Source organism: Salvelinus sp. IW2-2015, linkage group LG23 (assembly GCF_002910315.2).
Source record: "Salvelinus sp. IW2-2015 linkage group LG23, ASM291031v2, whole genome shotgun sequence".
NCBI classification, from domain to species: domain Eukaryota; kingdom Metazoa; phylum Chordata; class Actinopteri; order Salmoniformes; family Salmonidae; genus Salvelinus; species Salvelinus sp. IW2-2015.
In genome coordinates this window covers 35,421,317-35,433,698 of record NC_036863.1, presented here as the reverse complement: position 1 = coordinate 35,433,698, position 12,382 = coordinate 35,421,317, and the positions used below count along the sequence as shown (strand labels likewise).

Genomic DNA, 12,382 nt, shown 5'->3' with positions numbered 1-12,382 from the left:
TTAAATGTTCATTCCCTGTACTTGCTTCTCGTCTCCTAGCGTTGGTCTTTAAACTGAGACAGAGGGAGGGAGAGCAAGAGAGCAGAGGTTTGTTGGGATTGGCGCTGCGTATAAGAAGGTATTGACTGTTGTAACTGGAGCACTATGCAGAGGCTTGAATATGATTACTGAAATACTGGAGTGCCAAACTATAGCTAGTATGCATTCAAGATTCATTCATTATCATTGCCCAAGATGGCATACAGTATGATGATAATAAAGTGTCATTCCCACTCTAGACAAACAGAGAGATTGTGTCATGACGGAGCACGGCCCCAATCTCATCGACAGGACTGTAGTGGGGGAGGTTGAGAGCTTCAAGTTCCTTGGTGTCCACATCACCAACAAACTATCATGGTCCAAACACACCAAGACAGTCATGAAGAGGGCACGACAAAGCCTATTCCCTCAGGAGACTGAAAAGACTTGGCATGGGTCCATAGATCCTCAAAAGGTTCTACAGCTGTATCAATCAAATTTTATCAATAAAATGTATTTATAAAGCCCTTCTTACATCAGCTGATGTCACAAAGTGCTGTACAGAAACCCAGCCTAAAACCCCAAACAGCAAGCAATACAGGTGTAGAGGCACGGTGTCTAGGAAAAACTCCCTAGAAAGGCCAGAACCTAGGAKGAAACCAAGAGAGGAACCAGGCTATGAGGGGTGGCCAGTCCTCTTCTGGCTGTGCCGGGTGGAGATTATTACAGAACATGGCCAAGATGTTCAAATGTTCATAGATGACCAGCAGGGTGACATAAAAATAATCACAGTGGTTGTCGAGGGTGCAACAGGTCAGCACCTCAGGAGTACTGTTATTTTACTGCTGCTCTTTATTTTTTACGTGTCTGTTTTTAACCTAACACTTATTTTTCCGCATTGTTGGTTAAGGGCTTGTAAGTAAGCATTTCACTGAAAGGTCTACACCTATTGTATTTGGCGCATGAGAGAAATAAAAATTGATTTGATGAGTTAGGAACTATTTTGTGCAAAGGCAATCACATCGCAGACACATTTAATCACAGAGACAGGGACAGAACACCCAAAAGTGAGAGGGAGTGATGAAGACAAAATAGAATGCAGGGTATTCATGATAATCTCCCCTCTGTGATCACAGGAAGCGGGTACYGTTGTCATGGCAACCGTTTCTTAGGTACTGGGTGGTCCCTAGCAACCAGCCCACTCCCATCATTCGTTTGCAGCGGACTGCCGGGTAGAGGCTCTGTGCTGTCATAGAGGAGATCATCCATCAGTTTCACACTGTGCAGTGTGGTCTTTAACGTCATTAAGATAAGAAGAACATCGCCAGGAGAAAGCTGTGTTTCTACCTCCTACTTCCTGAATCTTAACCTCTCCCTCAGTTTAATAATCAATCTCCCTGATTTAGTATGGAGCCCTGGAGTGAGAAACTGGGTTATCATCAATGCCTGATGATTTAAGTATCCGATCAACACCGATAACTTCAATACTGGCCTTCGGAAAGAAACTGACCCGTAGAAGCACAGCTCTGAAAGCTTTATTCACATACGCATTTACAAGCAGGACAATAAACAACAGAAACAACATCCAAACTGTTTTTGAATAAAAAAATTAGGCAAGGCCATTCTCTCCCACACACTCTCTCATCTACCAATCAGCGTTGTGGGTTGTGTCCTCACCCCCCCAACCACCTAGAACACAGGAAGTCCTGCAGAAAGGCAGGCAGATACAGTAGACTGTAGAATCGAAATGTAGAATCAAAATGCAGGAATAAGCAGTGTAGCCGCACAACAGAGACAGACACATCTGCATGATACTGAAGCAAGCAACACAAACACCCTCCTGTGCTGTCAAGCCAAGTTCAGAGATCACAGCAGATATAAAAAGTATATTGTATTTAGAAAAACAACAACCACAAAGTACAAAGTAGATACAACGATACAGGTTTTAAACCCCTCCGTTGGTTTGAGCTTGAGTTCTCAGGTCACATCACACAGCCACTGGCTGCTTAGGATGTTCTCTCCAAACTCCTGGGATCTAAGTTCATCCAGATGACATTTTATCCCTGGTAATAATCATGACTTGAATCTGTATTGAGCACCATTATCTCATTGTCCTCGTGTCACATGTACTGGTGTAACGCATGACACCCATAAAGAGCACATGACGTCTGAATTTAGTTGGATATTTTCTGTAACCCAACTAAAAGTGTCTTTATACAATGCTCAGGCAGTATTTCCTCCCTACGGACAGAGTAGGCAGAGCCCACATGTGTACCATAATTAGTGTAGCACCTCCCTCACACAATGACCTCACAGAGAGCTTTAACAAGGGAAAGAGATCAAGAGAGAACTGGAACATTGATGAGAACTACAGCTGCACTGCAGTTTGTGATAGATGAGTAGTGCAACCAGGTCTGGATTAAGTGCAAATAACTGTGTATAGGAAGAGCTTAGTGTGTTCCCATGCAACCTATATGATTGAGATATATATAGTAGTATTTAAGTACAGTATTGCATTTCAAATGAGATTGGATGGGTTGTGAGTGTTCGGCCTATGAGGTCATGCACTAACGTCAAAGGAATAGAATAGTGTTAGTAGCATAGTCTTTCTGTCTCACGCTCATCTTCACAGTTTCTCTCTCTCCTTGTTTTGGCCTTTCCCTCCATATTGTCACGTGGACACACTGCTGTCTGTTCTAGTTTCTCATTTCTAAGACCTAACGCCTTGCATTAAAATCTTTGCACTTCATGATCTTGCTGGGAGAACTACTCTATGTCTATGAACACTTTGATACACTGAAAATAACATTTTGGTGAAATGCTTAAGCAGTGGAGTACTCCATTCAAATGTCATAAAATAATTTAGATTGTCTGTCTGTACACTGTATCAGATAAAATAATTCAATGCTGTGTTATTGCACTACAAATATAATACAGTAGACTACACAATGCACTTGAATAAGTCACAAAAAGTAGCATTAAGAATTGTTAGGTCCAAATATTTAAAAAAACAACAACATACAAATTCATAAAACATTGTAAACTTTAAAAACATGTCCAGAGTATTGTATTGTATCATGCCAAACATACAATACATTTTGATTATACAATGATAAATACTTTCAAAAGTCACATTTGTTAAGTGAATATAGTAACATTTCTCATTTAAAGTACACATGGTTTCTTCCCGTAAGCCTCCTGTTTTACGTTGATTTCTCCTTTAGCTGATTCTCTGAGGCTTGTTCACAGTGCAGGGAAAGTGTTAGTTATCAGAACCGGGCAGAGGACTGCACAGGTAAGTTGACAAAACTCAGATGGAGGTATGATAAGTTGTTGTAAAGTGAAGCCCTTTAGTACTACAGCCATTCTACATACAGTGTTTTCTAGGTTGATCGTCATATTGCACTGTTTAGGCAGGTAGGAGCTAAATCCTGGTGTGTCACTGTCCTGAGTATTTCCTTGGACATGATCTCACACAAAAAAAATGGATTCTAGTCTGTGCTTTATATAGATATGCTGAGAAGGAAATGTCTATCATCAAAATATACTAAATATAGTGCCACCGTCAAATGTGCTCATGAATATTTGAACTGTGAGAATATATTAACTCTGTCTGCAATGTGAAGTGGAGCAACATGGGGTACTTCTCTCCTACCTGGCTCATTGGATGACAGGTTTCAGGTATTGATCTATTTTATAGTAGCAACTCAACATGCACATCCAACACCATGTATCAGGAAATGAATAATTCCATACTATAGGTTGATGTCCGGAGCCAAAAACAAGGTCTAGAAAGCCAAAATGATGAAAAATGTTAAGTCTTATTTCTAATCAAAACAAACAAAGGTTCTTACCTACAGTGTGCACCCTACACATTCACAGATGAACTGAGATTCTTATTTCACCAGCTACACGAGTTATGGAAGGCATTGGCACCATCATTCTCTTGTACATGTTTTTTTTGTTCTTTGATTYTGACCTCACACACATACCCCAAATAATGCATTATGACATCACAATGAGGTACCCTCACAAGGACACAACAGAATATCCCTTTTGTGTCATGTTTTTCCTGGAGAGGTAAGGTAGGATTTTGGAAGATATTGAGTGRCTGCTCCCATGTTAACAGAGAGTGCTATGCATAAAGACCTCATGTTAAGTTCCTTTCTTCTTCAGGATATTTTCTAAATGCAAGTACCTGTCGATGTAGCCATGCAGATTCATGCTTGATGGAAAATGATGAAGGTAGTCTACAGTCTACAGGTGTGGCCGGTTCGAAGAGGGCAGAGGGTTGGAGGAGCTGCCCCCAGAGGTAACTGTTGGATCCCAGTGATTGAAGGAGGGGTGTTGGTGTCGCTCTTAACTTCTTTGAACATTCTCCAGCTGAATACCCCAGAATGAGGACATCATGGCAGGTCACTGCTGGCCCTGGAATCCTGCCAATAAATAGAAAATACAGTCAGCCAGTAGGAGGTGGAGAGAGGAGGGGATCAGCTTGATTGACAGCCTTTAAGGAGTCACAAATCATGCAACTGATAAGATCCCTCAACTGGGACCTGACTGGTTACTGCACCATCAATCAAACATGGGTGGGTGTTACATACTGAGTTGCTTAAACAATTATCATGCTCTGGATTATGTAGGGAGGTGTGCATGGTGAGTTCCATCAAATTGTCTACATGGGCTATTTGTTCAAATCCTTATTTTATTATCCTCACAGACATTAGAAATCAGGCCAGATTACAGAATGGATCTATCATGTGCATCTAGGCCAGATTAAGAAGCAAGCAAGTGAAATTTGAATAAAACCAAACAAATGACAAGAATAAGGAAACATGAAAGGGATATATGTACCATAGAGACATGCACATCACAGTTTGGGAGAGTGGGGGATAGGCAGGCTGGTGTTTGAGCTATTTTAGTACAATTGTGTGTGTGTGTGTGTGTGTGTGTGTGTGTGTGTGTGTGTTTGTGTGTGTGTGTGTTTGTGTGTGGTTGTGGGTTTTTGTGTGTGTGTTTGTGTGTGTGTGTGTGTGTGTGTGTGTGTGTGTGTGTGTGTGTGTGTGTGTGTGTGTGTGTGGCTATTGGTACTATGTCTATGGAGGCCACATTTAGTCTGTGTTAGTWAGTCTGTGTTAGTTAGTCTGTGGCCACTGCCTGACACCATGCTGATCATAATTGAAATGTTTTCCCTTGTATTGGTCTAGTGATAAGAGGTGGCTACTGGGCAACAGGGGCAGAGCTAAAATATGTGTGTGGATGTGACAGAGGTGCTGGATGATGCAGCCACTGCTCTGAGGCAGGTGTACACACTGAGAACTCAGGACCAGGACAGTGCATACCTTAATCCTCTGCTTTATTCGTGCTTAGAGCTTTGCCSTGAGTCTCTGCCAAACAAACCACATATTGTKATTATTATTCTGACCTGGCAGCCACTTTGGGCCTAATCTCAGCTGTCAGTGAGTGATTAGTTTCCCGCTTTAGAGAGATTTCCAAATCTCATATTCATAGCTCACAGATGCATCACAATGAAGGTCAATGGGAAGGAGGGTGTGCAGTGAGTGTCAGGGGAAGGGGACAGATGAAAAATAGAGAAAGGGAGATACCAAGGTGCTGTCTAGAACCTTAAAGGGTTCTTRAACTGTCCCCAACTGTCCCCTTTGAAGAACCCGTTTTGGTTCCATMTAGAATCCTCTTGGGTTCCATGTAGAATCCGCTGTGGAAAGGGTTCTACTTGAAACCGAAAAGGGTTCTCCTATGGAGACAGCCAAAGAACCCTTTCGGAACCCTTTTTTTCTAAGAGTGCAGGAATTCATCATCCTTTCTCTGCCTCCTCTCTGAGAATCAATGTTTGTCTGCTCTTTGCTGACATTATATAATCCATGCCCCCTTTTAAAAAGGACACTGAACTCTGCCTACACAGATCAACCCCACATATGGGGTGATAAAAGTGACAKTTAGAAAATGTATTTTAAAAAACAGGCCTAGAAACATAATCCTAGTTTGAGTTACACCAATCACAGTGCTCCTACATGTTACCAGCAACCAGCATACCTSCAGCTGTAGAATGGGCTTCCTTTCATTTTGAGTACTTTAGAATAGAAAAAAGAAAGGTTCAATTGTCAGCGTCCAAAACACACACACACACACTTTTCAAAAACACACGCTCCACTAATCCAATCCATCTCCTTAGTTTTCATGTCATGTCAGTACAATGGAGAGGACTCTGCCTTGTCCCTAAATCAAAGCTGAAATTAAAATGCCAGTTCAGTTCAGTCAGACAAGGGCCGCATCTTATTGGGCCTGCAACCTGAAAAAGAAAATGCACAAAGACCAACACACATCTACACAAATGTCATTAGAATAAACACAATGTCATACAATGTTTAGCCTACACTGACTTTCCCATGAATATTATACTGTACGAAGTTTAACTGTGAAAGAGTTCACTTGAGTCCATTCTTCTCCCCCGGGTTAGTTTTATTATTACACAAACCCCAGGCCTGGTTTTCAATTCCCTGACCTCAAAGAGTTGTAATGTCTGAGACAACAGCACACAGACGATCTTGGAAAGCCATTTTTTGTTATATATTAAAATTGCATGAACTGCAAGCTAAGAATGAAAGGAAGTGGCAGAAACATGACTTGGGAATTAGCATGGCTCAATGACTTACGTAAGCCATCGGAGCCAAACSCCAGTAGAGTGAAAGGCAGCAGGGCAAATTAAAAGCAAATAAGTATTTCTGTTAATGTCTACAAAACACACAGCAATAGACTGCCTGTGTTCAAACACCACAGGACTAGAGCAGAGCATAACACGATAAAACCTGCTGACCCCATAGATCCTTAGAATAAAATGGGGTATATTTAACAAGCCAACCTCAAGCATCCTCTAATTGGTAAACCCTGGTCAGAGAAACAGTTCTAAATAGWACACTAGCACAGTCTCTGTTCATTAACTGGAGTGTGTGAGTAGAAGGCTGAGAGCTGCACTGAGGCTCCTCCTCTAAGAGGAATGAATATGACATTGTGATYTGAGTCAAACAGTCACTCAGTCTGCAGGGTGCGCAGTGCCAGAACATAGAAACATGCAGAGGCAGCTCTGGTCTAGAATATRTTTTCAAAGGGGGAAATAATGTTCTTTGCAAAACGAGGCCCTGTCTGAATAATTTTTTAATGCATCCTTCATTCATGTAATCAGTGAATGCATTATAGGCTGAATGAAAGCAAGGCTACTGCTTTTATTAATCCACCCTTGTCTGATTTGTGATTACATGAAGGAAGGAGGAGTGTGCATTTCATATGAAGAAATACAAGAGGAAAACTGCTCCAGGCCTCCAGCTCAGAGGAGCACATACCTGTAGTGTGGATGCTCTTGAGTCGCTGGTCTCTGTAGGACCTGTGCTTCTGGGTATACTGGACACAAAGTAGCCTGCTCCCTTGGGTACTATAGGCTGTCTGACAACCACCTTGCCTTTCCTGGTCTCTGCTAGAAACAGGCTGTACCAGTAGGCATCACTGGAGATGAGGGTGGAATCGGCTATGGTGGAGCACCTCTGGCTGATGAAACTGTTTCTGCTGATCACACTGTTCCTGTTCAGACTGTTCAGATTCATATTTATAGCAGGAGGCATCTTCATGGGCTTTGGTTTCTGACACTTCAGCACAATGACCACCAATATGGTGATCAACAGCAGGAAGCACGCTGAACCCAAACCGATGACCAAATAGAGATTTAAGTCTGTGAACAAGTCAAATTCTAAAGGCACCTCAGTAGTTTCTGAGAATGGCGTCACCATGTGTTCTACTGTTGATATCTTGATGGTAATTGTGGCCGAAAGAGCGGGGTCTCCATTGTCTTTGGCGACAACAACCAGCCGCTGATGACGGGGGTCCCTGTAGCTGAACATTCTCGTGGTCCGGATCTCCCCGTTGTACTGATCTAGACTGAACAGAGAAGAGTCACTGGTCTGTAGAAGCTGATATGTGACCCGGGAYTTCTGTAATGAGTCTGTGTCAATGGCGATCACTTTGACAACCAGGAATCCTTTATCAGCGGACCTCGGGATRACCTCTTCAATTACCGAGCCCTGTGCTCGCCAAGGCGACACTATGAGCGGGGTGTTGTCATTCTGGTCCAAAATGATGATGTGAACTGTCACATTGCTGCTGAGTGGAGGTAACCCAGAGTCTCTGGCCTCTATGTGGAAAAGAAACTCCCTCTCCCTTTCAAAGTCAAAGGTCTTTAGAGCATAAAGGTTGCCATTCTCTGGATTAATGGAGAACAACATGGACATAGACGTGTTGATGATCTCCTTCTCCATGATAAAATAGACCAGATACTGGTTCTCGTGGAGGTCGGGGTCAAAAGCACTGAGTGARGTCAACAGTGCGCCGGGGACGTTGTTCTCTACAACATGGATTGTGTAGAACGACTGGGGGAATACTGGTGCGTTATCATTGACGTCCAGTATTTCCAAGGTGATTGTCTCATTGTCAAATAAGCGAGGTGTTCCTTTGTCTGTGACTATGAAAGTGATGTCATATCTTGGAATTGTCTCACGGTCCAGTGGTTCTGAAATAAGCAGAGCAAAGTAATCKTCCGAAGACTTATCGAGAACGAAGGGTAAGGATGCTTGTTGGTTCAAAGTGAGTTCAACTTCACCGTTGTCCCCAGAGTCCCTATCGCTTATACTGATCACTGCTATTAATGTTCCTATGGAAACATCTTCCTTGACCGTGCTTTTAAAAGATGTAATGGTAACCTCAGGATAGTTGTCATTCAGATCGGTAATAAATGCCATTACTTTACAATCTCCGGATAACGAATTCGATCCTTGGTCTCTTGCTTGAATATATATATCGAAACTGTGACTCTCCTCAAAATCAATCACATCCTTCACCTTTATTTCCCCTGTATTTGAATTTAGAGAGAACTTTTCTTGTGTCTTCTCGGATGTATATAACGTATATGAATATGTAATCTCTGCGTTGGTGCCCTCGTCCAAGTCTGTTGCGCTCAACTTCATTACTAGAGTTCCAATTGGGGAGTTTTCAGTTACATTAATAGCATATATCGGCTGGTTAAAAAAGGGGGCATTGTCATTGATATCCAGAARCATAAGGATGATACTGGCTGTGGATGAGCGCGCAGGAACCCCGCCATCTGCAGCGGTTAATATTAAATTATGAACCGCCTGTTCCTCCCGATCTAAATTACTGTTGATAACCAAATCTACATATTTAGAGCCATCGCTTCCGGTCTGTATTTCAATTGTAAAATACTTGCTTTCGCTCAAATAGTAAGTCTTAATAGAATTCGCACCGACATCTGCATCCACAGCATTTGTCAAAGAGAATCTCTCTCCTGGAGSGGTAGATTCTGAAATATCCAATTGCATTGTCTCCCTTCGAAAGATAGGTGCGTTGTCATTTATGTCCATGATTTCAAGCTCAATGTAAAAAATACGAATGGGATTTTCAAGTATGACATCCGTTTTAAGAAAACAAGACGTTGTCTTGCTCGAGCATATGTATTCCCTGTCTATCTTTTCAAGTATGAATAGCTCTCCCGTTTCTTTGTTAATGTCCAAATATTTCTTAGTGTGGATGATGTCAAGCTTTGCCTTGCGTGTTACCAGAGCGCGAACGTCAAGTCCCAAATCTGTAGCCAGGTTTGCAACAACGGAACCCTCTTGCATTTCCTCGGGAATAGAGTAGCGAGTAATGGGCAAAGCAATTCCCCACATCCCGCTGAATACAAAGAGAACCGTGGCGCACCTTGTCCAGACAGTTGCAATGGATAAAGCCATTATTGCAAACCAAATATGGTAAAATATGACAGTACTTGTAGCAATGCGTTGAAACCGAATACATTTACATCTAAACGCTATTGTTTATGTGAGAAACAATCGGTAGCCTTCTCTTCTYKACCGGGGAATTCATACCAAMCCTCCACGCGGTACAACTGCGGTGCGTTGCCCTCCCAATCGTGATGARGTCTGCTGACTAGTCGTAAAGGAACAGCGACATTGCGTGAGCTATGTGGAATTGTTTTGAATGTAACATTAACCTATTTAATCCTATATAAAAAACGTMTTCAGTTATAAGGCTCTAAAAATGTTACTGAATGATGTATCAATGCATTTCCAGCAAATATTGAAATAATAAAGGGTCTCAATGAAAGATGTGCAGTGTCACATGTTTAGTGTGAATTGTCACATGACCAGAGCTGTTTACTTCCTGGTTGCACCATGAGAAGAGGATGGCTGCATCAAAGCTCCCAAACAGAAGGTTAGTAAAGTATGTTAACATAAAGCTAGGACAAAGATTTTTGGTACACATCATCTTTAGGGTGTCTGGTATTGATATATGCATTTGCAATTACTCAACTTTGTTCAGTGTGGTCATAGAATGAGTATACATGTTGACGGCAACAATAGTGACCGGTGGGATAACACAGTGCATCTAGGTATTCACATACTTATACACAGACATAGTTCTTGTTTTACCTAACTTTCTACTCTGTTCTTTCTTTTAGTGTCACTTTGAGTCAAGTTCTGGARATGTTGARCTAGGTGACTGCCCAGACAAGGCCTGCAACATTGCAGTTATCCCTCAAAATGAGAAAGATGCTGTCCTGAGTGATTGTGATAGCGATGGGTCAGATATGGACTACGGACAGGCCATTTGCCAGCCAGGCTGTTGAATGCATATGCTGAACCTATGCAAACAGATCATGACAGGAACAACGTTATCAGTGATGATGACTACCCCTCACCACCCCCCCCCCCCCCCCCATCCACAACCTCCCCCACCCCTCTCCGTTGTATGAAACGTAAATGAAGAGCCAAGGGTCCTACTACAAGCAAAAAGGGGTCAGCCAGAAGAAGCCAAGGGAAAAGCTGCAGGGTGGTCAAAAATAAAGATTGAGGTTCAAACAATCGAAGAGGCCTGCCACTGATGTGATTCCAAAACACATAGTATACAGCCCAAATGTGCAAAAGTTTGGCACAAAACCACTGAGCCACGGAAGGAGATCTCTACTGGCTGCTACTGTTGAAGATCAGCAAGAATATGACAAAGCTTCTCACTGGCCAATCAACACGATGCACCGGTTCCAGAGAAGTCGTCATTGTGACAAACGTACTACCTATGCATGTGAGAAATGCAAAGGCCACTGCACATAGAGTGCTTCAAGATATACCATGGACAGTAGAAAAGGAGATAAGACCGAATGAAAAAGGGCTGAAAAAGACAAAGAAAAATAGAAAAGTTGATAAAGGGTGAGGAGAAGCAGTACAACTGCTCTAGGAAGAAAAGAAAAGTTGACGAAAAAGACAATCAAAATGACTGAAATGTTTTGGAACAGAAGGTCAATTTATTCAAGACATCCTGTATAACAGTAGGTCTGACTGATCGTAGTTCAAAACAGTGATGCACAAACTAATCTGCACTTGGTTCTGAAGCTCTATGATATATACATATATATAAGCACTCATTGTCTTTTAAATATATATATATATTTGTATTTTTGTCAGTGTAGCCTCTACTTGAATGCATATTCTACAGGCTACCTCTATCCTAAATGTTACCTTTATGTTCAGTGGGAATGAATCACATGACTGCTATACAGTTGTTAGTGAATGTTGCACTAAAATGTCACAATGACAATGTTACAATGAATATTGCAATAAGTACAAGTTCAACTGTTACAATAAAGTTACAATATTAATGTTTCAATACATATAACTAAATAACAATGTTGAAATACGTTGATGGTTGTTGTCTTTTTGTCTTTCTCTCAGTATTCAATAGCGTGTTGTATAAGGGTTTTTGATGTGTAAAATAGTCACACTAGAATGTGACGGGGCATTCTAGTGGCAATGCTGGGACTGCTAGTGACAGAGTTTTAAATGTGTTAATAACTGGGTTGGGATATATAAGAACTTTGATAACTGCATAGGAGAAATATGTTAATTCCGTATACATCCCATTATCCCACCGGTCACAATTGTGACCCGCCATAAAACACACTTTTTCACCTACTTTTCCATAAAATTTCAAAAAATAATGATTGATTACTTCAAAAGGGTTAATAATGACACTTGATTTGGATATTTTCATGTCTGGGAAAAATTCGGGATTAAATGGGTTAATGCATGTTTGCAGACGAAAATGTATCTTTCCGAAAAAGCCCTGTACACGCTCCTACTTGTTAAAAAAGCTTCCGGTAAATTGTGATAATCAGCACCTCAAAGCTATAAACTTGGCCCTCTCCCTCACTTTAAACGTCTCCTAGCGACTAGCGACAGCACGAGAACAGCGACAGGGCCCTATCTGAGCCAAACACTGATCTCGTGAA

The 12,382-nt window shown here is 41.7% G+C and overlaps 1 protein-coding gene across 4 annotated transcripts; it reads right to left on the bottom strand.

Annotated features, from left to right (window-relative positions):
• Positions 1–1,537: 1,537 nt before the first annotated feature.
• On the bottom strand, positions 1,538–10,015 carry LOC111950822 (protocadherin alpha-C2-like). 4 transcript variants are annotated; one of them, XM_070434583.1, is made up of 3 exons: positions 7,377–10,015; positions 6,073–6,109; positions 1,538–4,454 (listed from the first exon to the last, which is right to left on the bottom strand). In XM_070434583.1, the coding sequence occupies exons 1-2, from the start codon at positions 9,828–9,830 to the stop codon at positions 6,098–6,100; spliced, it is 2,466 nt and encodes an 821-aa protein (XP_070290684.1). In that variant the 5' UTR covers positions 9,831–10,015; the 3' UTR covers positions 1,538–4,454; positions 6,073–6,097. The 4 variants fall into 4 exon arrangements, with proteins under 4 accessions (XP_070290684.1, XP_070290683.1, XP_023824490.1 ...); XM_070434582.1 differs by lacking the exon at positions 6,073–6,109 and adding an exon at positions 5,361–5,405; XM_070434584.1 differs by lacking the exon at positions 1,538–4,454 and adding an exon at positions 4,465–5,405.
• Between the last annotated feature and the right edge of the window lie 2,367 nt (positions 10,016–12,382).